The 22,389-nt window shown below is 41.3% G+C and overlaps 1 protein-coding gene and 1 pseudogene across 2 annotated transcripts in view; both read left to right on the top strand.

The window, feature by feature from the left end:
* The window catches only part of INO80 (INO80 complex ATPase subunit), a 116,893-nt gene that overhangs the window by 70,824 nt on the left and 23,680 nt on the right, over positions 1-22,389 (top strand). For both annotated transcript variants that reach the window (XM_074327899.2, XM_074327898.2), the window contains exons 25-27: positions 4,707-4,847; positions 9,454-9,679; positions 13,856-13,983. In XM_074327899.2, coding sequence (XP_074184000.1) covers positions 4,707-4,847; positions 9,454-9,679; positions 13,856-13,983 — 495 coding nt within the window. The remainder of the gene's footprint in view (positions 1-4,706; positions 4,848-9,453; positions 9,680-13,855; positions 13,984-22,389) is intronic.
* Positions 3,239-4,660, top strand: LOC141570361 (glycoprotein-N-acetylgalactosamine 3-beta-galactosyltransferase 1 pseudogene; annotated as a pseudogene).

Below are 22,389 nucleotides of genomic sequence, written 5' to 3'. Positions count from 1 at the left end.
AATTATGTGTTAGAGTTTTGATGGAAGAACATGTGAGTTGAATCCAGATTCCATTTTCAAAATCAATTTTAAAAGTAAAGGTTGGGATTATTCTCAAACAGACCTGAAAAAGAGACAGGGAAAATGCTAAAATCAGAAGCAAATGTCAGGAATCTTTTTCTTACACTAATCAAACAATAATTTTAAATAAAATTCATTTGGAGCTATGAAATGAGCTTTAAATTAATTTTCCCGTACTCAGCTTTGTCCTCTTAATGCAGAAAATCCTTCATTCTATTCTCTTTTGTGCCTTGATTTCTTTTATAAATAGTAGTAGGAATTGTTACAGTAGCCTGTCTCCTGAATACAGCTTCCTATCATCAGAACAAGGTGAAGGCTTGGTTCTTACTCCTCTGAGGACATACAATGAGCGTTGACCTAACTACATGTTGGCATCTTGTTCTTGGTGAGCTACCTTAGATCACATTCTACTTGAGTCATATTTAGCAATGCTAAGTCTTTCTTCCCCCTGCCAGCAGATGTGAATGAATCTGGACAGTGAGAACCTCTTTCGTTTTTTCTGTTGTTGTTGTTGTTAAAGTTTATTGGGGTGACAGTGGTTAGTAAAGTTACGTAGGTCACAAGTGGAGAACCTCTTTCTTTCCCAGTGTGCCTATAGAACTCATGTTCTCACCCTGCAGTGAATATTAAATTTGAATTCTGTGTCACAGAGTTCAAGAAAGTACCATTCTCATAATACTGCTTTGGGGATGATACATAAACATCAAGGAACTAAGAACTAGGCTAAGGACACAGAGCAGATGACACTTACGGGTGCTTTAAAATCTTTCACTTGACAGGACTGCTTGTCTGATATTTTCTTATCTTCTGATGCTGTGTCCCACTTAATTTCATTGTGTTCCACCTTGCTTTGCTGGTGAGAATTTCAAGAAGGAGTAGGATTTAGTTCAAAACTTTCATAAATTTATTTTCACACACCTCCCTCCCCACAGTGGGCTCTGGCCCTAGCTCCTTTCTTGTACAGTTTTGCAGAGGTTAAAAAGTACAAGTCTTACACATCTGAATCTTTTTTCCTTTTTAATCTTGTTTTGCTTAGAAGACTAAAGACAAAAACCAGAATCTGTAGGAAATAGACCATTTAGCCATCTTTCAAGGAGGCAGAACAGATTTTATATTATAACCAGTTAAGTGTCACATTGAGAATGGTGATCAACAGAAATAGTACCAGCATCGATTCCATCTCCTGTCTCAGTGTCAATGAAACTGTTGTCATGGAAATGGTCTACGGAGCAGCATATGTGTTGAAAGCTTTATATACTCTACAACTCTACTGAGCCAACTACCTCAGAGAAATTGGGGGCATTTCAGATTTTGCAATTTAAAATATACAGAAGGGTCTAAACATAATTGTTTTGAAAAGTGGTGTATGTTTTAAGCACTATTTTCTATTAAATGCTTAGAGAGCTTTGACTGACTCTTGATGAAGAAGCCCCCAAACAGGAAATTTTCCAAAACTCTTCTGCTAAATGTTAATTTGCAACTACAGTATCTATTATCTATTGTCATTTCCTGAGATCCTGAGAGCTGCCAACGCCCCTTGTGGAAAGCCCTGGGAAGCCATTGTATTCAGGGTTTTTCTGTATTTTATTTTCCCCTTTTTGTTTGGTCACCTAAAATATCTGTGAAAATAGAATCCATGTAGGCTAGCAGGTGATCTATAAACATTTACTCCCTTTCGTTGAAAGTGAGACCTTTTCTCTGTATCTAAATTGATGTTATTTAGAACGCAAGCAAAAAATTAATTTCTAAGTAATGAAGTCCTAATATTAACATAAGTATTCTTTTTAATTTTAAACAAGACATGGAGAGTAAAGTATGGCTCCTTGTTAAACGGCTAAGTCTCTGTCTAAGGGAGGGAAATAGCTGTGTGTTCTCTATGCTACCCTGTAGCAAGAAGTGTACAGCTGTGGGGCTTATTCTGCCCTACTTCCTTTCCCTTAAGTCTTTTACGTGGGGCCAAAAGACTCTTAAAAAGCCTGACTTTACTGCTAAGTACATATTGTGCTGGCGGCAAGGTGCACACAGCTGCCAGTGCCTACAGTGTAATGTGACAATCGAGAGCATGAGGAGGGGACAACAGAATGACAAAACCCGTGACCACATTATAACCAAGTCACATTTCCTGTAGTGTGACATTCTGTGTTTTCTTTTTTTTTTGGGGGGTGGGGGGTTCCTAATTTGTTTTAGGCCAAAATAAACTAAAGGAGTAATGAACCCTCTTTTCTGTCCCTACCCCACCCAGCCAAGCATCCTACACAATTCTGTTTAAGGTGTCCTTTGTGTTCTTCTGTGTCTAACAGTTTATGTCATGTGATGGGAATGTGGGTGGTGTGGTCCAAGGACCATCTGTACCAAGAAAGGTTTGATGGAACCAATGTTAATAGAATAATCTAGAAAAGTATAAATTGAGCAAAATATGCTGGGGATAGTCAGGGTTTCTCTAAAGCTAAAGCTGTGTGTCTGTTGAACATCTTGAGCTAGTGAATTATTTTTATTTTTTTAAATTTGGAATCAGAAAGCTACAACTCACCTTGATTTAGTGACTTCCAATGAGACTGTCATCTTAACCTAGCTCCTAATAAGACAAGTGAACGTATTCTAATTGGGGAATGACCACCTCTGGAAATAGGATTGTTGTTGGACTTTTTCCAGAAAGGTATCACAAATGACATACTGTGTTAAAAGGACTTCCTACAATGAAAGCTGTATCCCTTTCTTATTAATAACTACAGTGTTGAAGAGAAAATAATTAAAGGAAATATTTGTTCTTTTGTCTTTTACCTTTGTACTCTAGGAACGAAGTAAAATACAGCTTCTGTTGGGTTTTGCCATTTGAGAATACTTAAATGAGGCTGACTTTCAGAGATCCCTGACAGAGACATTGTTATTTTTCTTTAGAAGTTAGGAAAGAATTCAAGTTTTTAGGTCAGCTGCTACTGCTGCTGCTTCAGCCACCTGGGTGGCAGTGGACAGCCCAGCTAGCAACCCTGAGCTATTACTGCAGCTGGATGACATGAGCAATGGTTGCTGGACTTGTCCTCTCTTCTGTCCATCCCCAGGAGGGGCGAGAGGAGTCACTGCTCATAATCAGAAATGTACTTTCGGAAAAACAAGAAAATTGCTACATTTTTTCACCGTCATCTATGCATCAGTAATAGGGTTTTTTAAGTAATGCTCCTGGCTATTCAGTGTTGGAAGAACAGGGTGACACTCAGGCTAATAATCTTCATGATGATCCTCGCTCGGCATTCAGATGATAATGGACATAAACATGTAGAGAGGTGGATGTGCTCCTACGTAGGGTACTAGCCCTCATAAAGATGAGAACACAGATATTGTTGAAAAACTCTTATCAGAAGCCTAAGTTCTTTTCTGGGTAATAACAGGGACCTCAATATCTAGAGAAAAAGGTCAAACACATCATAGCTACATGGACCCACCACGGTAATAAAGTATTGTAAAGACTTCCATACAGTGTGATTAGAAACTACTGAAGACGTCTCAGCTCTGTTGAAAACAGTTAAAGCCGTTCATTTTGTTCATGACCATTATTGAGAAGATGCTGATTATTTCATGGAAGCCAATTAGAATACACGTGTCCTACTAAACAGCTTGAGGTGGCTTCTCTCAAACTATGATCCTGAAGAACCCATTTATTTTGGGAGAAGATAGGTACTGAACAAAGAAGCCTTGAAGAGGTTTGGTACTAGAAGCTTTTGGTACTGGGATTATAACTGTTATTCTCCTGCAGAGGGTCCTGGTTACTATTCATCTTGCAGTTGGTTTTCTTGCCTTTGACTCCCTTGTGTGTTATCTTCCTGTGTATGGTTATCAACCTGCCTTATTTGAGAAACCAGTAAAACAAAGAAGTGAAGTAATCAAGAATAAAGATCCAACAATAAAATGTCTTAACACTGAAGAAAGAACTGCATCTGTAACACTAATCCCCCTGACCAATCCTTTGTATGTGAATATTCCACACTTTAAATCTTTCATATGAATAGCTGTAAACTGAAGCTTTAACTTGAGCTGTGAAATCTTCTAAGATGTACTTTTGATAACAGTAATATAAATGAAGAGTTTTATATCTTTTTAAGTGGTGGCCAGGTAGAGGAATGAAAATACCGTTTGGTGCTCCTGACCACTTGTATTGATGTCATTGAATACGTAAAACCGCTAAGCTTGCTAGAACTACACTGTACTATGTTAGTACACATATGTGATGCTAAACAGATTTGCCTTGGAAAAAAACTTAGAAGGAAATAATTGTTGGTCATCATTGTCTTTAACTCAAGACCTGAGTTTATGTCCACAGTATAATAGGTGAACCAAACTCCCCCCTATGTAGATAACATAGTGTTTTGTCTAATGAAAGTTTTGTTGTCACCATTTATAATTGACAGTAACTCTTCCATACAAAGGTAGAATTAGAAATGACACTTGCTTAAAGTACATTAATAATGAAATTTGTGTGGGCTTTGACTGTGTTATACATTTGGTTCCAAATAGTGTTTGTTTATTAGAATTCGTAATATTCGCTAGGAAGAATGTCTTTAAATCAGATGTTTAATATGTGCGTTTCCCCCCAGTTTTGATTACGTTAAACATAATTGTCGATGGCACTAATTCGCATTTTTGTTTTGTAGTCTCTGGTTTTCAGCAGCCACTGTACAGCAGTGAGTGGCTACTCAGATCAGGTCATCCATCAGCGGAGATCAGCTACCTCCTCGCTTCGTTGCTGCCTGCTCACTGAGCTGCCATCTTTTTTGTGTGTGGCCAGTCCACGAGTAAGTGCCACAGGAGGAAAGAGACAAAATAGATGGTATTTGAAAAAATAAACCAATTTTCAAGGGAACCGTTTCTTAAAAAGATCTGTTTGAAGCTATTTGGACCTTGAGAAACACAGCTTCTCAGTATTTAGGAAGAGCCTCGTGCCACAGCCCTGGCTTTCCCAAGCAGCACTGCTCGCTTTGATTGTGTGGGTTTAAGAATAGTTGTATGGTACGTGGGAGTGGCTTCTTTCCCTGACCGCATTTCTCTTGTGTAGTTCCTCTCATTTAGTCAGGGCCTCTAATCTACCATGGGAGCAAGCCATCTGTCAGGTAGATTATCACCCAACAGCAGGGTCAGGGACGGTAGAATATTTGAAAAGGAGAGGGAGCCATTTGTCACCTGCATTGAGGTTTTTGAGGGTTTTTGAGAGGAGGGGGCCAGATTGGGAGGGAGATTTGATCTGGCCTTATCGCCTCAGTATAGTCTCCACATAACAAAAGGAAACATAACACTCTGGCATCAAGACACTTCTTAGTCTGCTGTTCTCTCGATTTCCTCAGCGCTCCTGCCTGGACTGTGGTTCACGAGTATGTTCCCTCTGAAAAGTGACTGTTGCGCAGTCATCTCTGTTCAGCAGGCAGTCTTACTTCCAGATTAGGGGTGGTTTCTGGTGTGGTTTCAACTTTGAGCAGCTGTTGGCTCCGTCCTGTCCCCAGTTTATCCAAACAGGTCACTCCAGTGATTGTTGACAGCAGCCTGGCCTAAAGGCTCCCCAGTGCACTGTGGTGGTTTGCTGTGCTTACATCTTCCGCTCTCTTTCTAGTCCGTGGTGGTCAGTGCCAGGTACCAGCTCTCTCACAACCTTGGAGAAGTATATGAAGGGAAGAGAGGTGGAGATGTGGCCAGACCAGGTGATCAGAGCAAAGAACAAGTTTTTGTCTGTCCAACTTGTTTCCTTTTGCTGTAAGGGGCAACTTTCAGTTGGCCAAGATACACTAAGAGGCTGATTTCTTACCTTTCTGGGTTACTTTCTTGTTTTCTCCACTCATCCTAGGAAGTCTACTGTTTTCACAGTTCTATTCAAAGAGGGTGGGGCCGTTTGAGTCTTCCTTAGTGATTTACATCAGCTTGCATCCTTATTTTATTAATTTATCAAAGGTCAGCATTTGGCAGAGGGTCCAAAAAAAGATGGTGCATGGGAATAAGATAATGGTGTTGAATCCTATTGACTCCTGCCTCCCAGATTTCTTTCTGTTGGTTCTGTGTTGCATGAATTTGATTCCCTTGCCACTGTCAGCTTCATTTGATTTATATTGACTATCAGAAGGTATTTAGATTTTGTGTGTATTCGGTTCTTCCAAAGCATTCTTGGTCTTTGAAGCTTAAGTTGATAACAGAGAAATGCACTTTTTCTAGGAAACATCTAAAAGTCAAGTGCTTGCATGGAAAGCAGGCATCATAGTTGTGTGGTTTGTTTCCTTCTCACTCTCCTAATCTGATGTGTATACTGAAATGCCTGATAAGAGGAAGTCTACATTTTTTAGCAGTATGTCAAGACATTTTTACTTCTCATATTACCAGTGTTTTATAGAGCCAATATAAATTTAACTGCCTTGAACTGTAACTGCATTTGTGGACATAAAAATTCTTCACTTGTACCACTCAGAGCTCTATAACTAACCACTCGGAAGAACAGCCCCACTCTCCCAGCATATTTGCACATGGGTACCCCAGCTGTGCTACAGAGTGTTGTTTTCCGAGGAGCCAGGTATCTAAACTATCATGGCTGGTCCTGCTGTTTCCCTAAAGGACAGCAGCTTAAAGAAGGCTATAATAGCAGAAAGGGGTGGTGGCAGTCGAGCAGGAGAAAGCCCTTAGCATTTGACTGAAGGGCTCCTTCCTGGCCTCCTACTCGGCTCCTCCCCCCATATTTGTAGTTTCTTCACATAGCATGTGCTAAACCTGAAAACGGGAGTAATTACACCGTGGTTATAAGGAAAGGAAAAAGAATTTGAAACGTCTGCATATTTTATACACACATTCTTGCCTTTCAGATCAGATCTGGGGTGTGAATAAGGCAACATTTCATGAGATACCTTAATTATATTGATTTCTAACTCACCTTTGGTGGAGAGACACTGATTTCCTTTGAAGCTTCAACCTTGGCCTTTAGTTAAGACCAATTAATTTCCCTGACACGTGCTATGAAAACTTTAGGGTCAGTTCAGGAAGAACTGTGCCATTAAGGAAGGAATTATAGGAGCTGTTTTCTCATGAGCTGAGGAAATAATTCTGCAGGGTTAATAAACTAAGACTTGGGAATTCATCTTAGTACAAAACTAGCGCTTGGAGCGGTTACGCTTCGTAGAGCCAGAGCAGGAATACACTTGTCTTCAGGAAGGACGCGCTGAATGCTTGAGGAGGCAGCGCCTGAAGATAATAGAGTTGAGGAACTTAATGAAGCAAGAAACAGAGGTTGGCTCATGTGGGACTGAAGGGACTATGCGTTTCCATTTGTGGGGCGGGAAGAATGGTGTGTCATGCTTCATCTCCCCCTGCTTCTGAGCCATCAGGAAGGCCATTTGGGGTGAGGAGAATGGGCAGAGGCTGTCGAGGATAGAGCTGCCTTGGAAAGCCGGATTTAAGTAGAAATGGATTTGTTCGTTCCCTTTTGGGCCTCATGAGTTTGCTCTTTGTGTGTTTACAACATAACATTCTATGATCTGCGTGTATTTTAACGCAGAGCTCCTGCCAAAGCAGCTTATCAAAACATTAAAAAATATTTCACTAAGAACTGTGCCTTGCAAACCTCCCAGTTTCAATTCTGGACTTGGAAGGATATCAGCAAAATGAAAATTAGAAAAATAGGTGAAAGTTTATAACTAGAAAAAAATTGGTTTGTTTTTAAACTACTAAGAGTGCCTAGAAGTGCGTCACAGACAAGGAAAGCATTCTTTCCTGTCGCTGTTCTACCTCTGTCCCTCAGGCTTAGATTCTAGCTTTTGATTTTTTCATCCTGAAAATACGGGCCCAGAGTCTTTATGTATCATTCCAGTATAAGTTCTGCTGCTCTACAAATAAACAAAGAGACATCAAAGCAGTTATCTTGATGTGTAAAATTGGCCAGTAAGTCTCATGGACTATGCTTTACTCATCCAAGAGTACGTGCTGTTTGAGATACGGTACCTGGTCATGAGATACAATGCTGGTCATACTTCTGTAGTCCAGACCACTGCTTCCTTCACCGTTTTTATGGAAGTGTAGCAGCTGTTGATTGTGAGGTTCTGGGACTCATACCCTAGATGGTGGAGTATCTGCTAGGCCACTGCCAGGACAAACCATCGCAGGAAGAGAGCCGGTTTTATCAATCTCATTTGTAATTCAGTGTGTATTTGCCTGTGCTCAACCTCCAGTGGGAAAAGTGAGTAACTTGGAAGCAAGAGAACAAACTTCTTCTGGAGAGGGTAGAGGTAACCTGAGATCACCGAAATCTGCTCTTACCACTGTCTGCATAAGCCAGTTTCTGTATGAACCTGTCTATCTGGGTTTTCGAGCTCAAGGGGCTCAGCTTGTTGTGACCCTCTGCAGTTTTGCATCTGGACTGTAGATGGCGCTGCTCCCTAGCAAACTCAGTTCAGCTTCACTGAGAGCCAGAGTAGCATATTCTGTGGTTGTTGGTAAATAATATTCTCTCTAGTTTTGGTTGTTGGTAAATGATATTCTCTCTAGCCCCCAGCAAAGGCACCTACAGCCCCATGGTAAGCTGGCTGTTTATGCACCCAAGGCAGTATTTACAAGGCTCAGCCTGAGACGCTGGCGTGCTTGTTACAAACCTACATCTATTGGCTCCTCCCATCTGAATACACAGCTGCTTATTAGAATAGGAATAGACCCAGAAAGCTAAAGAAGGATCCTTCTGTTCTGTTGGGGGGCAGCATTTGAGTGTTGTTGCCCCTTGTGGTGAGATAAGAATCTGTGCATAGCCTCTGCCGTAGCCAAGAAATAAATCCACTACTTCTGGCAATTGCTCCCCACCCCCACCCCTAGCTTATGGCTTGAAAGAAAGATTCTCTTATTTTCCATTAGCTTTGTCAGTCAGCAACATGGTCAGGGAAGAGGAGAAGGAAGTGTTGATAAATGTGGGAGCTTTGCCACAAAGTCATTAAAGACAGCTTCAAATGCACCGGACCAATATACTCTTTCGTTTTTTAGTGATGACTGACTAGCTCCAGCTCCCTTTCTGGCCGTACCATCCAGTGTATGGCAAATTGAACTTTGCCAGAAGCAACATCCAGCAATGAATGGATGTGCAAAGCAATGAGATACATATACATCGATGATAGAGTTATTCCCGGCCCAGTAACCCAGTTTATCTGCAAGCTCTCCAGCACTCTTTGGATCTGTAGTTGGTTATACGTTCATGTTATGAGAGGTTGGCCTTTTACCTGCTAAAGCTCGCTAAGTCAGTTATTAGGGACAGCTTAGTGTGTTAGAACAGGGAAGGTAAAACCACTAGCCTAAGAATTACCCACATTAGTCTGATTTCAAAGTTGAGGTTCCCGAAAGGCTTAGTGGGTGTGGAAAATGGGAAAGCGCCATCTCATTTGAATCTGCTTGCAGGTCACCGCAGTGCCATTGGATTCTTACTGCAATGACCGAAGTGCAGAATATGAGCGGCGCGTGCTGAAGGAAGGAGGGAGTCTGGCAGCCAAGCAGTGTTTGTTGAACGGAGCCCCTGAACTGGCAGCAGACTGGCTAAATCGACGATCCCAGTTCTTCCCAGAGCCAGCTGGAGGGCTGTGGGGCATCAGGCCTCAGAATGGCTGGTCTTTCATCAGGATTCCAGGTGAGCTCTTCCTTCTCTTCACATGTGTTCTCAGGTTTGGCGAGGGGAGAACCAGGGAGATCCTCCATGTGGTGGTTTCAGATATTTGGAAGTCAAAGTTTTGGGGGTTCTCTGTTTTCTCTTTTGCCCTCAGTAACTTATAGGTAAGAATACTTAAGTAATTTGTGACTTGAGAAAGGGAAGCGTTTTTCAGATTTGTGCTTAAATACTCCTTTGATAAGCTTACAGCTGAGCAAGGAACGCCACTCTTACAAAATGGGGTGGGGGTGGTGGTGTAGAAATGAACTTGGTAAGAAAGGCTCCAGGTCCAGGTCGAGTGAGTACAGTTGTCTTGTGCAGTTGCCAGTGCGATGAATGACAATGTCGTCACTCACAGAAAGCCTAGTTTAAGTAGCATAAACAGTGTCCTGCCCGGAGCACTAGAGATCTGAATGATAACCAGGAGAAAAACAGTGGGTTTTGTGCCAAAAGGCTAGCGGATTCCCAGACCTCCCAGGGTCAGGGTGGGGGATTGAAAGGAAACTAGGTTTTCAACTTTGCTTTAGTGCGACGACTTTTAAGGAAATTAAACACAGGGTTCATGCGCTCCTGTTCTTGGCTTACACCTGCCAGCAAACTAGAGCGGTAGCTTAGAGCTACTGTGTTAGTTTGCGTTGTCCAAATTCTCTGATGCTTTGATTGCATTCATTTTATTGGCATGTACCTGAAGTAAACGAAAGCTAAGCATTCAAAAGAGAGAATCTGCTGGTTCTAAGAGAGAACTGGATTCAAGGATTTAAGGCCTGGTTTTTCCATTTTAATGTTAACTTTGCCAAGTGTCAAGAGACTTCAGGTCAACCTGTTAGTAGCTTTGGGGGTGCTTTGACCTGGAAGATGGCATTTTGGATGTATGAGAGCAATATGTTCAATGGCCTCCTCTATGACTTGGAAATGGGAAAGCCGTGGATAAAGGTATGTTGCTGGAAAAGAAGGGGAAAGCCCAAGTGTAAAGCACGCCTGAATACTGGTGGGAAGAGAGGGATGGGATCCAGCATGGATGGAAACCACAGACTCTCGGGCGGAAGATGAGCACAGGTATTGAAAGAAGCAAGACAACACCTTATTTCTCCTTTCTCTCGTCTTCATTCTGACTGCTTAGTTCCCAGTACAGGAGTAGAAGGCTTATTGCTGGTGCTGTGGGAATCTCTTGTGGCTTTTCCTGTTCTTTGAAAGAAAAATGGACCTTGTTTAAATAGCAGGAAGTGTCTGAGTTCTTTTTGCATCGATAAAAAGCACCAGCCTCACTGGCTGTTTACTGTGAGAACCAACCAGCTCCTCACTGACCCTATTGTGCTCTGTAGACTGGCTGGGGCGGGGAGCGGCGGGTGGGGTGGGGGGCATGGGGGGGGGCTAGAACCTGTATGTTATATCTCTTTCCTCTGTACTTTCATATTTTCTGTCTCCCTGAGAAGGGTTGGTTCCATCATATTCCTTGAGAGACTAACCAAAATCTCCTGGATTTCACACCTTGAATGCATCTTCATGTTTCACCAGGAGAAGGATGTACAATCCCTTCAAAAGTCTCTTCTCCTTGGTAAAATAGGGGGTATTATTTAATCTGTTACCCTGATTTTACTGCCACGGGATACATTCGCTTGATCTCTGAACAGGATCTTACCCTGTGGTCAGTAAGAACTTGGATCTAAGTAAAAATACTATACAATTATGCCAGAGAATTGCAGAAAAGATTGCAAGAGCGTAGGTCTGTTCATTTCAACATTTTTTGAGCTCCCGTTTTAAAGAAAGGGCTGGGCACAGGTTTCCCTTGGCAGAACCAGCCTGATTTCTAGGGAATTGTGCTCTTCTTGGCTTTACACCCTGCTGAGCTATAGGTTTGCTCTCGTCCCGTGTGACTTTGGTAGCTCCTAAAAAAATGGGTTATGGATGCCAGGCCCAGAAGACACTGGTGTGTACAGGGAAAGAAACCAATGTTTCTGCATATCTTTCTAAGGACAAATAAATACTGCAAGCTGACTTCCTCTGTCTAGCATGCTCACCAGACGCAGAAATGCTGTTCATTGCTTAAGCATTTTAAGGCTACTCTTTAAGTCTTTCTTCTTAGGCCTTGTCCTTCAGGGCAGTCCAAAGAAATGTAGTGTGTGCACTTCCACGTCCCCCACCTACACAATGACAAATCAATAACGGGTACCACTTCTTGCTTCTTTCAGGTGCGTCAGCGTTCCTTCCATCTCAGTGTATGCACATCGTCGTCTCTGAGCTTTCTGAGTCCTTGCACCAGTTCATTCTGATTAGCAAAGTAAAGTAGATATGGGAAGCAGGAGTGTGTGAAAACCATTGAATCAGGACTTTGAGATGAATTGAAGCTTCTCAAAATTTAGACATAAGACAGATTTGTATGTGTTTAAATATTTGTGTTGAGGGAGTCTATGCGAATGGAGAGAGAAGATAAGCAGCCTGCAGAAACCTGAGGAGCTTAGCTTGCCCACTCTTGCTCAGTGTCTGAGAAATATAGGGGCTTCTTTTTTTTTTCTTTTTTTTTTTTTTAACTTTCCTGTGCTTTTAATGAGAAAAGAAACAGGAGGCATCAAAATTAAGGGACCCAGGGAATCCAAGTAAAGGAGAAAGGTAACTGTGACAAGAAGAAAATCGAAAATAGTTATGAAAGCATTGCTTGCTGCCTGGTCAGACTGGGAATTTATACAGGCCCTGTCTGGTGCCAGGGAGAGGGCTTAGCAATCGCTTCTGTCCCCACTGCAGTCATTTGACTGTGTTGTAAGGAGGCCAACAAAAAGAAGAGCGCTTCAATAATCTAAACAGGACCAAACAAAGAGGCTGAACAAAGGTGTATGCCGCTACTTCAGGGGCGGGGGTGGGGGGGAGATGTGGCCTGGCAGCGGTCCGAAGGTGGGAAAAGGCCGGCTGCAGTGCACGGGAGTAAACATCCAGGACCTATGGCTTTGTAGCAAAAACAGTGGCTGGTGATTTGTTATGGTGTTGTCAGCACATCCGTTCTCGTAGAGTTTATACAATAATTGTGTACTTGGCAAATAGTGGCAAGAACTGAGAAATGACCGTTGAGAACTTTCGGATTGCTCTGTAGTTCTGAGGAGAAACTATGGGTTCAAACCCAGAAGCTAAAGATAGTATGTTTTTCTTAACAGTTTTTTGTTTTACTTTTAGTTGTTAGTTGTCTATTTAATGTCTCTGGCCTTTCTCTCTCCCTTTTTGTGTCCCTCAGTCACTTCCATATACACTCTTAAATCTTCCAGCTCCTTAAGCCTCATCTCTTCCCCTCTTAATAACAGCAATTGTTCAGGGCATGTTTATGGACCAGTCTGCAAACAGGAAACTCTCCTTCCTGAAATGTGATGGGAGTTGAATGATACTGAATGGATAAGATGAAAATTTGTGAGTTAAGTGTTCTTTAAAGATCTTTGGCTGAAATGATTTTTTTTTTTTTAATGGGAAGAGGAAGGAGACAGCACTAGTTAGTGAGTGAAAGCAACTTCCATTTTACAGAAACTCAAAGTCAATCTTTCTGAAAAACTGAACAAGCCCTAGTGTCTTTATTGAATTACAGCTTAGCGTAATGACATTCCCCAGCCAACCTACTGGAAATCATCCAGGAGAGGGAGTTTGGGGTTTTTTTTTTAAAAAGGCAGAAGTGGGTATGTTCATTTGTGTTTCTTGGTGTTTTAAGTTTCTCCAGGGGCAGGCAGGAGCAGCTCTTGTTTCTTTACATTCTCATGCTTTCAGGGGGTAAACCATTTAGCCACAGAACAGCAGAACCAGGTATCTGGACGTAGGATGGACAAAGAAACATTATGTCCCTCAGGTCACTTACAGCAGATATGACATGGACATTACTCATAGGTTTCCATGGACCTGCTGTCCCCTGAGTAAGAATTGGAGCAAGGAAGCTTTCAAGTGCCTGTGTCTGATTGGGAACTCTCAGTTGGGAGGGAACCCACACCTCCCTCTTTCAGGATATTTCTTCCCAGAGCACTACTGGATCATGTTTTAACGCTGCTTTGCATTCTTCTCTAGAGTACTTTCCTGCTCTCGGGATGACAAGCATCCTGGTTATAGTAAGTGGGGCTGCATACAGCTTTGCAGTGAATGATTTTGCTGCTTCGATTAAATACAGTTTTCCCCTCCCCCTTTTCTTCTCCATAGGCAAGGAGAGCCTCATCACTGACAGTGGAAAGCTGTATGCCCTTGATGTCCTGCTGACTCGGCTCAAGTCTCAAGGACATAGGGTCCTTATCTACTCCCAGATGACCAGGATGATAGACCTACTTGAGGTAGGAGAAGAAACCTTGGTGACCTAGGGCACCTTGACATTTAACTTTGAGGAATCAGATGTCTGTGACTAATACCAGTCCTGCTTAGTGCCAACGCAAAGCTCATCTTTGTGATTTTACTGTCTATAGAGGAGGAGAAACAGCGAATGCAAAGGATTTCTGCCTCCCTCCTTATAACAGTGAAACAGAACACCACTAATTTCTTTCCTTTATTAGGGAAGAAAGTCCCTCATTTTAGAGTAGATTAAAACCTAGAAATTTCTCGAAAAGTCCTCTGAAATTCTGTATGGTAAACAAGATTTAGGATGAGTTCTCTATTTAAAAAATCCAGAACGTGGCTTTTCAACCTGAGTTATGGTAGTGGTTCTCCACTTGACTACATATTGCATTCTCCTGGGGAAACGTTAACAAATACTGATGTCGTCCTATCCCCAGAGATTCTTACTCACTAAGTTTGGATGCAGCTTAGATATCAAGATGCTTAAAAGCCCCAAGGTGATTCTACTATGCAACCAAAGTTGACAATCCCTGGGTTATACTGAAAGATACAGCTGTGTCTTACTGTGCAAGGCAGCTTTTGTTTCTTTAGTTACCTCTCTGTTGACATTCTCTCTGCTTTCTTACTGCCTGAGTCGTCACTTGTTACTTGAGAGAGAGGAAGTCATGGACAGAGAAAAAGGAGAGTGAAAGTGAGGACAAATAATCAGAAACCATTTGAGTAAATCTCTAGTATAAGAAAGTTGGAGGAGCCGCTAGTTGAAGAGGCTAAAGCACTTGGATGTCAGTAGTGTATAAATACTCTCATGTGTTTCCGTGGATTTTATGTATCTAATGCTTCCTATTCTAACCCTGCTACTCCAGGGAGTAATAATATAAATGGTAACAAATAAATGGACGTTGAACCATGATTATTCCTGTCTCGAATAAAGGATCAGGGCTCATATCAATATAGAAGGAAGGAAGGGTAGCAATAGGGAAGAATTTTTAGGCTCTTCGGAAGCCAAAGCTGGCTTGCTGAATTTTGCAATGAATTTATGTGAATTTGGTGGCAGGCTCTACTTAAATAACCTGGCGACTTCTTTTAGCAAGAGACATAAATGATATTCCAAGTCAATTTAATCACTAAGTCGTAGGTTTAATACGAGTGAATATAGTGAATGTTTTCCACAATTCACACTTTGTGATTTGTGTTATGAGTAGGTTACCTATTTCTAAATGATGGAAGGTGCTTATAAATGACTGTAAGTCACTGTAAGAGAGGTGCTTACGCCATTGTGTTTGATGTAAATCTTGACTGTGTTAAAGGTCCTAACAGCAATAATTCAAAATAAAAGGACTGCCTGCGTCTTTAATGCTCTCTTCAAAGCGATGATGCCAAGACGGTATGAGTAACTCACCTTCAGTGGGACTCTTCTTAGGTAAAGTGCACTTGGCTTGTCCTGAAGAGTCAGTCAGGGCAGAGTCAATGAAGTAGTGATTTTACACTGCTGAGAATTACAGAAAAAGCAATATGGTAAGGATTCTGTAAGGGAGGTGATGATCTTTCTTTTTCAAGGCTATATAAGTACATCATAGAGTCCTAAAAGTTGATTCATCCTAAAGGGAAGTTTAAGGGAAGGTGGGTGAGCCACCAAAAAAACTAAGCTGCCTCTGGTAGCTGAAGGTGAATGTGGGTGGTATAAGTTTGGGACAGTCCTACATTTCAGTCCGTCATTCTGCATGTTACACACTTCTAGGTATTACAGGAAAATAGGGTCTTTGGCTTTGCGCAGGAAAGAATTCAGGTGTGAGCCGGTATAAAGTTTAAAGTAAAAGTAAGTTTATTTAGCAGAGAGTAAATAAGAAAAGAAAGGAAAGGCCACCCGACAAACAGAGTGGTGGTCTCTAGTTGCTAGTGGAAGAGAGACCTCCTCCATCTGCCGGGCTAGGGTCTATGTGTGTTTCCTGTTTCCATGGAAAACTTCTTGGTATGGGGAACTTCTGCAAGGTACAAGAAGAATAGGGGCAGGGTTACCTTTAACTTTTGTAAGGTACAGCCTGTGGCTAGTTTGTAATAGGCTTAATTACAGGGATGGCCATAATGGTATCTCTTTATGGTCTGTTCTGTGTGATTGATTAACATCTGCCCACGTCCTGTGTCTGACAGCACGTGGGCTGCAGACTTGGAATCTCCAACCTCCTAGTTCCTTCTTCTGGGAAAATAGTCCTCATGCCCCTTTCCTATATTATAGGTACTCATAAATATTACTAAAATAAGTAAATCAAAACATGATCGTGATTTTTATTCAGGATGAGAGCTGTAAACTTTACCCACCAGGATCACTTTATCTCTCTCTAATCCAGCAGGTTTTTTGAAGGGGAGGGGGTGTGAACTTTTGGGGGAGGCTTTGCAGACAAGGCAGCTTGAAAACCTTCTCTAAATGTAGTTCCATCTCTATGGGGAATTCCAAATTAGGAAAAAGCAAATTCAAAGCCTGCCTTTCACAACTGTTAACATTCTTTAGCCATATGTATAACATACATCTAGGATGCTGAAGCCAGAAAATGTTGCAGCTATTTGTATGTTTTACTGAAAAACTGAAATGAAATTGTTGTCTAGTTTCCATAATGCTACGCTATTCTTTTTTATTCAACATTAAATTTCCTAACAGTTCATTCTTTGTGTGTCTATTTATTTGTTTCAGTATGATTTACCCAAATGAAACACATTCTGTATTCCAAGAGGTTAATCCGCAAACAATTTATTTTGTGGGCATGAACTTCAAGTGCCCACAATGTTTAGTAAATGTCTAATCATTTATTGAAATGTAAATAAATATCTTGGGACAGTGCAGTGTTAGGTCTACATTTCTTTACCTTTTCAAATAGTATTCTAAGCTTTCAGTCACTTTCCTAATGGAATCTTGTACTATAAACATTCATTAGAGCTATGCTTCAGCTTTAAAACCTGACCTGGTACATGAACCCTAAGGATCGTGATGTAGCAAGGCCCTTCTGTGTAGATGCTTTCCCTTCAGTACACTTGACCTCTTCTTTAAAGAAATACCTTGACCCTAGCCTTGCTTCTTTATTTGCAAAGTGTTGTGGCTTTTATTTGTGTTTTAGATTTTTTTTTTTTTTCAGGATTCTCTTTTTCCCTTGACATCCTATACTCAGTATGTCAAGGAGGGAAAGAAAGAAAAGCTTCCAGTAGAACCAAAGTTAGAAACTCACAGGGGGCATTGAAGCTCTGTTGTAGAGTGTGAAATATGTCAGCATCTCTTTCATACAGCAGCCTTTTTGGGTTTTTTTGTTATGTGCCTTAGCCTTCCTTGGCTGTTTGTCTATTTCTGGGACTCAAGAACTAGAAGACAGTAAAAATTCACATACTTCTATATGGCCAGGTTTCCATTTTGTGAGAAATACTAGATCTGGACGCTTAGTATTTGCTCAGTATTTTCTAAAGTGATTGATAGCTTCTTTCTCTTGGGCAAAAATCTGACTTTAATTTAAATTTCTTGTGAATATATCAGATCTTCTTCCAAATAGAATTCTGTAATCTGAAATGCTTTATCCTTTTCCATGGTATCCAAATAGTATTTCTGGATAGGGGATAAAAAAGGAGTCTGCTTAATTTCCAGGGCCAGGAATTTTTAGTGTGCCATGGGCAGAAATCAAGGACATAAATAGGGGAGGATATGATAGACCACTAAATGTTATGTTATGGTTTATTTTATATTTACGGAATCACCTGTAGGGTCTTAGCTGGTAGGGGTGCTATGGAAATAGACAGAGCCCCTGTGCAATTGGGATGGTGGTGTCCCACCGGATGTCAGACAAGACTTTCCCTACTGCCATCATTTTTACTCTAGTTTGGGACCTCTCCCCTGCACATATCCCCCTTCTCCCCCCCATATTCTAGTACTTGCCTACAGATGACTTACATTATCTCTGGGTCGTCTCTTTTGAGATTCATTCCTGTTGCATCAAGCAACTGAGTCTATAGTTTAAGGAAATAAGCCTCAGTATTTTCTATGCAATACAACAAAAGTGTTTGGAAAGGGTCAGCCAACTGGTAGTGTATGTGGTGTGATTATTAAGTACGAAACCCAGACAAATCTTGAATTGCACCAATATATGAAAATAGTGCAACGCAGAATTAAATCCAGATAATCCATAGCTAATGGTGATATTTGAGACACTGGGTTGTATAACTTGCCCAGTCAGCAAGTACCTCACTAGGGAAGGAGTCATGCTGAACAGACTTTCTATCATTTATGGTCTGGCTTCTCTTAGAACTCCAAGTTACCTTTGTGAGCTGTGATTCTGAACATACTGGAAAGCTGGGTATTCTAAAACTGTCCCATGGAATGAAAAGCAAATTAACTAGCATTTTCATTAGTTCTTAAGAATGGTAGAAGGAAATATGTCAGCTTACAACTATACTATATTTGTTCTGTGGAGTTCATTGTCATGCCAACTATAAGCAAGGCATTTTGCTAGGGAGATGTAAATACCAGTTAAACGTGGTCTTTGACTGCAAGGAATGTATCTTTGGAGAGGGTGTGTGTGTGTGAGTATCACAAACACAAATAACTGTCAAGTGTACCTTGATACTGAGGCCAAAAATGAAGCCTAAACAGAGCTGAAGAAAGCAGGAGGGATACATTTATTTCTAACTGGGTTGCTTGAGGAAGGCTTCATATAAACAGTAACATCTGAACTGAAGTTAAATAGAATTTCAGCCATCAGGGCGAAGGGCATTCCAGACTAAGGAAGCCAGATGTATTATAAAAAGGCACAGCGATGGCAGGTAGGAGACATTTGGGAGAGTAGTTCATTGTGACGAGCATATAGTGTAGAAGAGGAAATAACACAAGTAGTGTGAAGGCAGATTATGGTGGGCCTGTGAGTGCCGTGTGACCGGCTTGCTCCACAGCGCTCTGAATCAGATAAGGGAAGGAGAGCTGCCATATTTCACTCACGTGGTGCGATTTACCTGCACACCAGAGAAGTTGTAATAGACATTGAGAAGAGCCTCACTTTTTTCTGGTGATAGACCCCAAAGATGGAAAGGGGCATAGCCAGGGAAACAGGTACACCACGTCTGTGGGTTTGTGGATCATACTGAGTCTTTCCCTCGGGTGGTTTTATGAAAGTGAAGTTAGGTTAAATGAACATCAGAGGCAACTTTGAGGAAAAGAAGCCTGAGAACGGAAATTCATGTTACAGATCGGTAAGCATTTGCCTTTATTTTTTTCAAGTGCCCAATTGTCCTTTTTTTATAACGATGATGAATGGGGGTTATGGACAGAATATACTAAGAACCCTATGGGGCTTCTCACCCCACCACCCTTATTTCCCTAGTGGTGGGGAGCTTCTGTTCCATTTGGGAAGCAGCAGAGAGGTTAAGCCAAAGGCTCAGTCGACCCGAGTCCCAGCTCCAATACCTACTGCCTTTGTCACTTTAGAGACCTTACTTAACGTCTGTAAAATGGGAGTGACAATAACAGCACCTACCTTTAAAGGCTGTAACGAGGATTAGATGAGCAAAATCAAGTAAAACACATAGAATAGTGATTGTCACTTAGGAAAGGCTCAGGAAACGCTAGCCCTCATCATCGTCACTTCTACCGTGCTGCAAGATGAACCTAGTCCTTTGCGTTACACCACTGGGTACGGGAGCATTTGCTTTCATTTAGGATACTTGAAGGAGTGAGAGGCACTTGCAGAAACTATTTTGAGTTATGCTGCTACCCCTGTTTGCAGGCCACTGCTGAGAAGGAGTACTGAGGGATATGAGCCAGAGCTGACCTGTTTTCTCAACTTGTATATAAGCTGGTGGGATGGAGCAGAGGATAAGAGACCCAGACAGAGATTGAGCCAGTGGGGCCTTCGACTCCCTACCCTTCTTTATCGACCAGGCCTTCTCTCTATTTTATGTTAGAGTGGTTCCAGTACTTTAAAAATAGCATACGGATGTGTTCTACAACAGTGTTCCTCAAACCTCAGTGTACTCACAGGTCTCCCATGTTAAAGGCAGATTTGATTTGCTGGGTCTGGATGTGCCCCTCAATGCCGAATTTCTACCAGATTTCAGGCGTTGCCAGTGCTGCCCGCCTGAGAGCCGCGCTGAAATAGTTAGATTCTAAGGGAGCTGCCTTGTCTTCCCTCCATAATGGTGGTTCTTAGCTGCAGAGAGAGGGTATCTATCACAGTCATCGCTGGATCTTTTAAAAAATAAATCAGTCCAAGCCCTGGCCTAGACCTACAAGCTCGTAATCCCTAGGGTGGGTCTGTGCGTGGGTATTTTTAATCCTGGTTGAGAATCACTACTCAAATGCCAAGAGTACATCTTGTCCATAACCCCTTTGACTTCTTTAAAAATTTTAAAAAATAGTATCTACTAGAACTGTATAGGTCTCAAGACTTCCTAAATGTTAAAAGCCATAATTTTTATTTTATTCAAGCGGTATTAGAGCTTACTTTGGTTAGTAGTTATTGAGCCATAAGAATTGACTTGGGAGTACTGGTGTTCGTATTTGTTTAATTAAAGGCAGATACTAAATTATAAGACCTCTGGGAAAGGGAGAAGGTCTACATTTGGTTTCTCTTCTCTCTCTGCTGCTTTAAGTGGAGCCAAAGGAATTCTTGCTACAAGGCTCCAGGAAATTTAATCATACTGGTAGATCATTTTCTAAGCCTTTCCTAAATACCAAAACTAGACTGAGGTGAGAGATACCTTTGGTTTCTACAAGGTGCCTAGAGTAAGGAAGGGCTGGATGATGGTTAGTCTTTCTGTCTCATAAGCCCTTTTTAATGTACTAAGCATGACGCAGTTCCTATAAACCACAGTAAACCATCCAGCAAGCCGTAGCCAGCCAGCAGTGGTCCTCAGATGGGAATAAATTACGGAAAGTTGGGGGATGACTTGGAGAGTTGTACCATCTTTAAAAGATATCCAACTGCAAAACTCAGCAAATAGACAGTTTTTAATTAACAGGTATCAGCAGCTGGCTCTGAAAAGAATATAAAGTGCTATAAGTACTATCAAATCATTTGCCGTTAGAATTTCTGTTTTTATTTTAACAAAATAGAATTGAATTTTATACTAAAACGAGATGTTTTTAGGATCATAGGAAAACAACTAGGAATGGAAGTGGGCACAGTTCTTGAAATTAACAGTGGGAAGAAATTAGGCATTTCTTTCTAGATGAACATTTGATTAAGTAACTTTTCTAAACAGCCTAGAATTTTAAAGAGACATGTAGAATAGATTTGGTATAGCCAGAATTTGTGAATGAAAGAAATACTGAATTGCTTTTATAGCTCAGTCGTTATCTTTTAGATGTTTTTCTATGGCATGGCATGAGGATTATAGACATTCCTCTTATTCTGCTTTTAACTGCTTTTTCCATGTCCATTTACTAGTTGTTTTTAAAGCTATTTACTGAAATAGGATCTAAACTCATCTAAGCCTTCTGAAATCCCACTACTCCCCTGGGTGGCAGAGCAAAGGCTGAGAGCAGTAAACTGAAAATACTCACTTCTGTTGCCTCAGTAACAGGCTGTCTGTAATCAGCATTGGTTTGATTATGGTCTAGGACATACATCTCTGGTATTGTGCGGAACTTGATATATAAATGATACAAATAGCAAGATCTACAAGAAGATTCATTCAGTTCCCTCACTGAGGTTAGAAGTGCTGTTTTAAAAGGCCAAATACTGCCTGTGGAAGAAGCCCACCCTTTGGTTAGAATCCAAATCTGTAGGATGCCTGTCTGTATAATCTCATTTTGTTGTTCTGGATGGTGGCGTTCCCTGATTGGATTAGCTGCCGAGGTAGGAAGCCTTTGAAGACCATCATCATGCTATCATTTTTCACTTTCTTTCCCAAACTCCACCTAATCTAAAACACCCCTACTCTTCTGTCATTAACCCTGTTCCATTATAGGGCTATACCAGTAAATGTGAACTTGAGGTTCACTGTGGCTGAATGTTTTCTGCCCGTCATTGATTATCAAAGCCCTTAAAAAATGACCTGGAGACAGAAAGAAATAGTAAATAAGTAAATACATGTACATACATACACACACATACAAAACACAATGAGAATGTGTGCCTCAGTGAACTTGTCTGCAGGGTCAACCAGCTTCACCTCCCAGGTACCCTAGCCAGAGACCTCTGCCAAGCTACTAAGGGGTTTTGGCTCTTACTTGCCCTAAGAGTAGGCTGCCACATACACTGCACCAGCCATACCAGATTGTAGCAATGATGTGTGCTGAAATACTCAGCCAGGTATAAGTTACGAGAATATTGCAATAAAAGAACATTTGCACAGAAAATTAATTCACTCAAACATCTCCCAAACATAGAAACGATTAGCCTTTTTCAATAGGGAAAAGGTATTTTAGAATTGAAATAACT

This window comes from Rhinolophus sinicus, chromosome 3, assembly GCF_057876585.1.
Source record: "Rhinolophus sinicus isolate RSI-liver-muscle chromosome 3, RSI-T2T, whole genome shotgun sequence".
NCBI lineage: Eukaryota > Metazoa > Chordata > Mammalia > Chiroptera > Rhinolophidae > Rhinolophus > Rhinolophus sinicus.
Note: the sequence above shows the minus strand (reverse complement) of the source record. Positions and strands in the feature narration are given on the sequence as shown.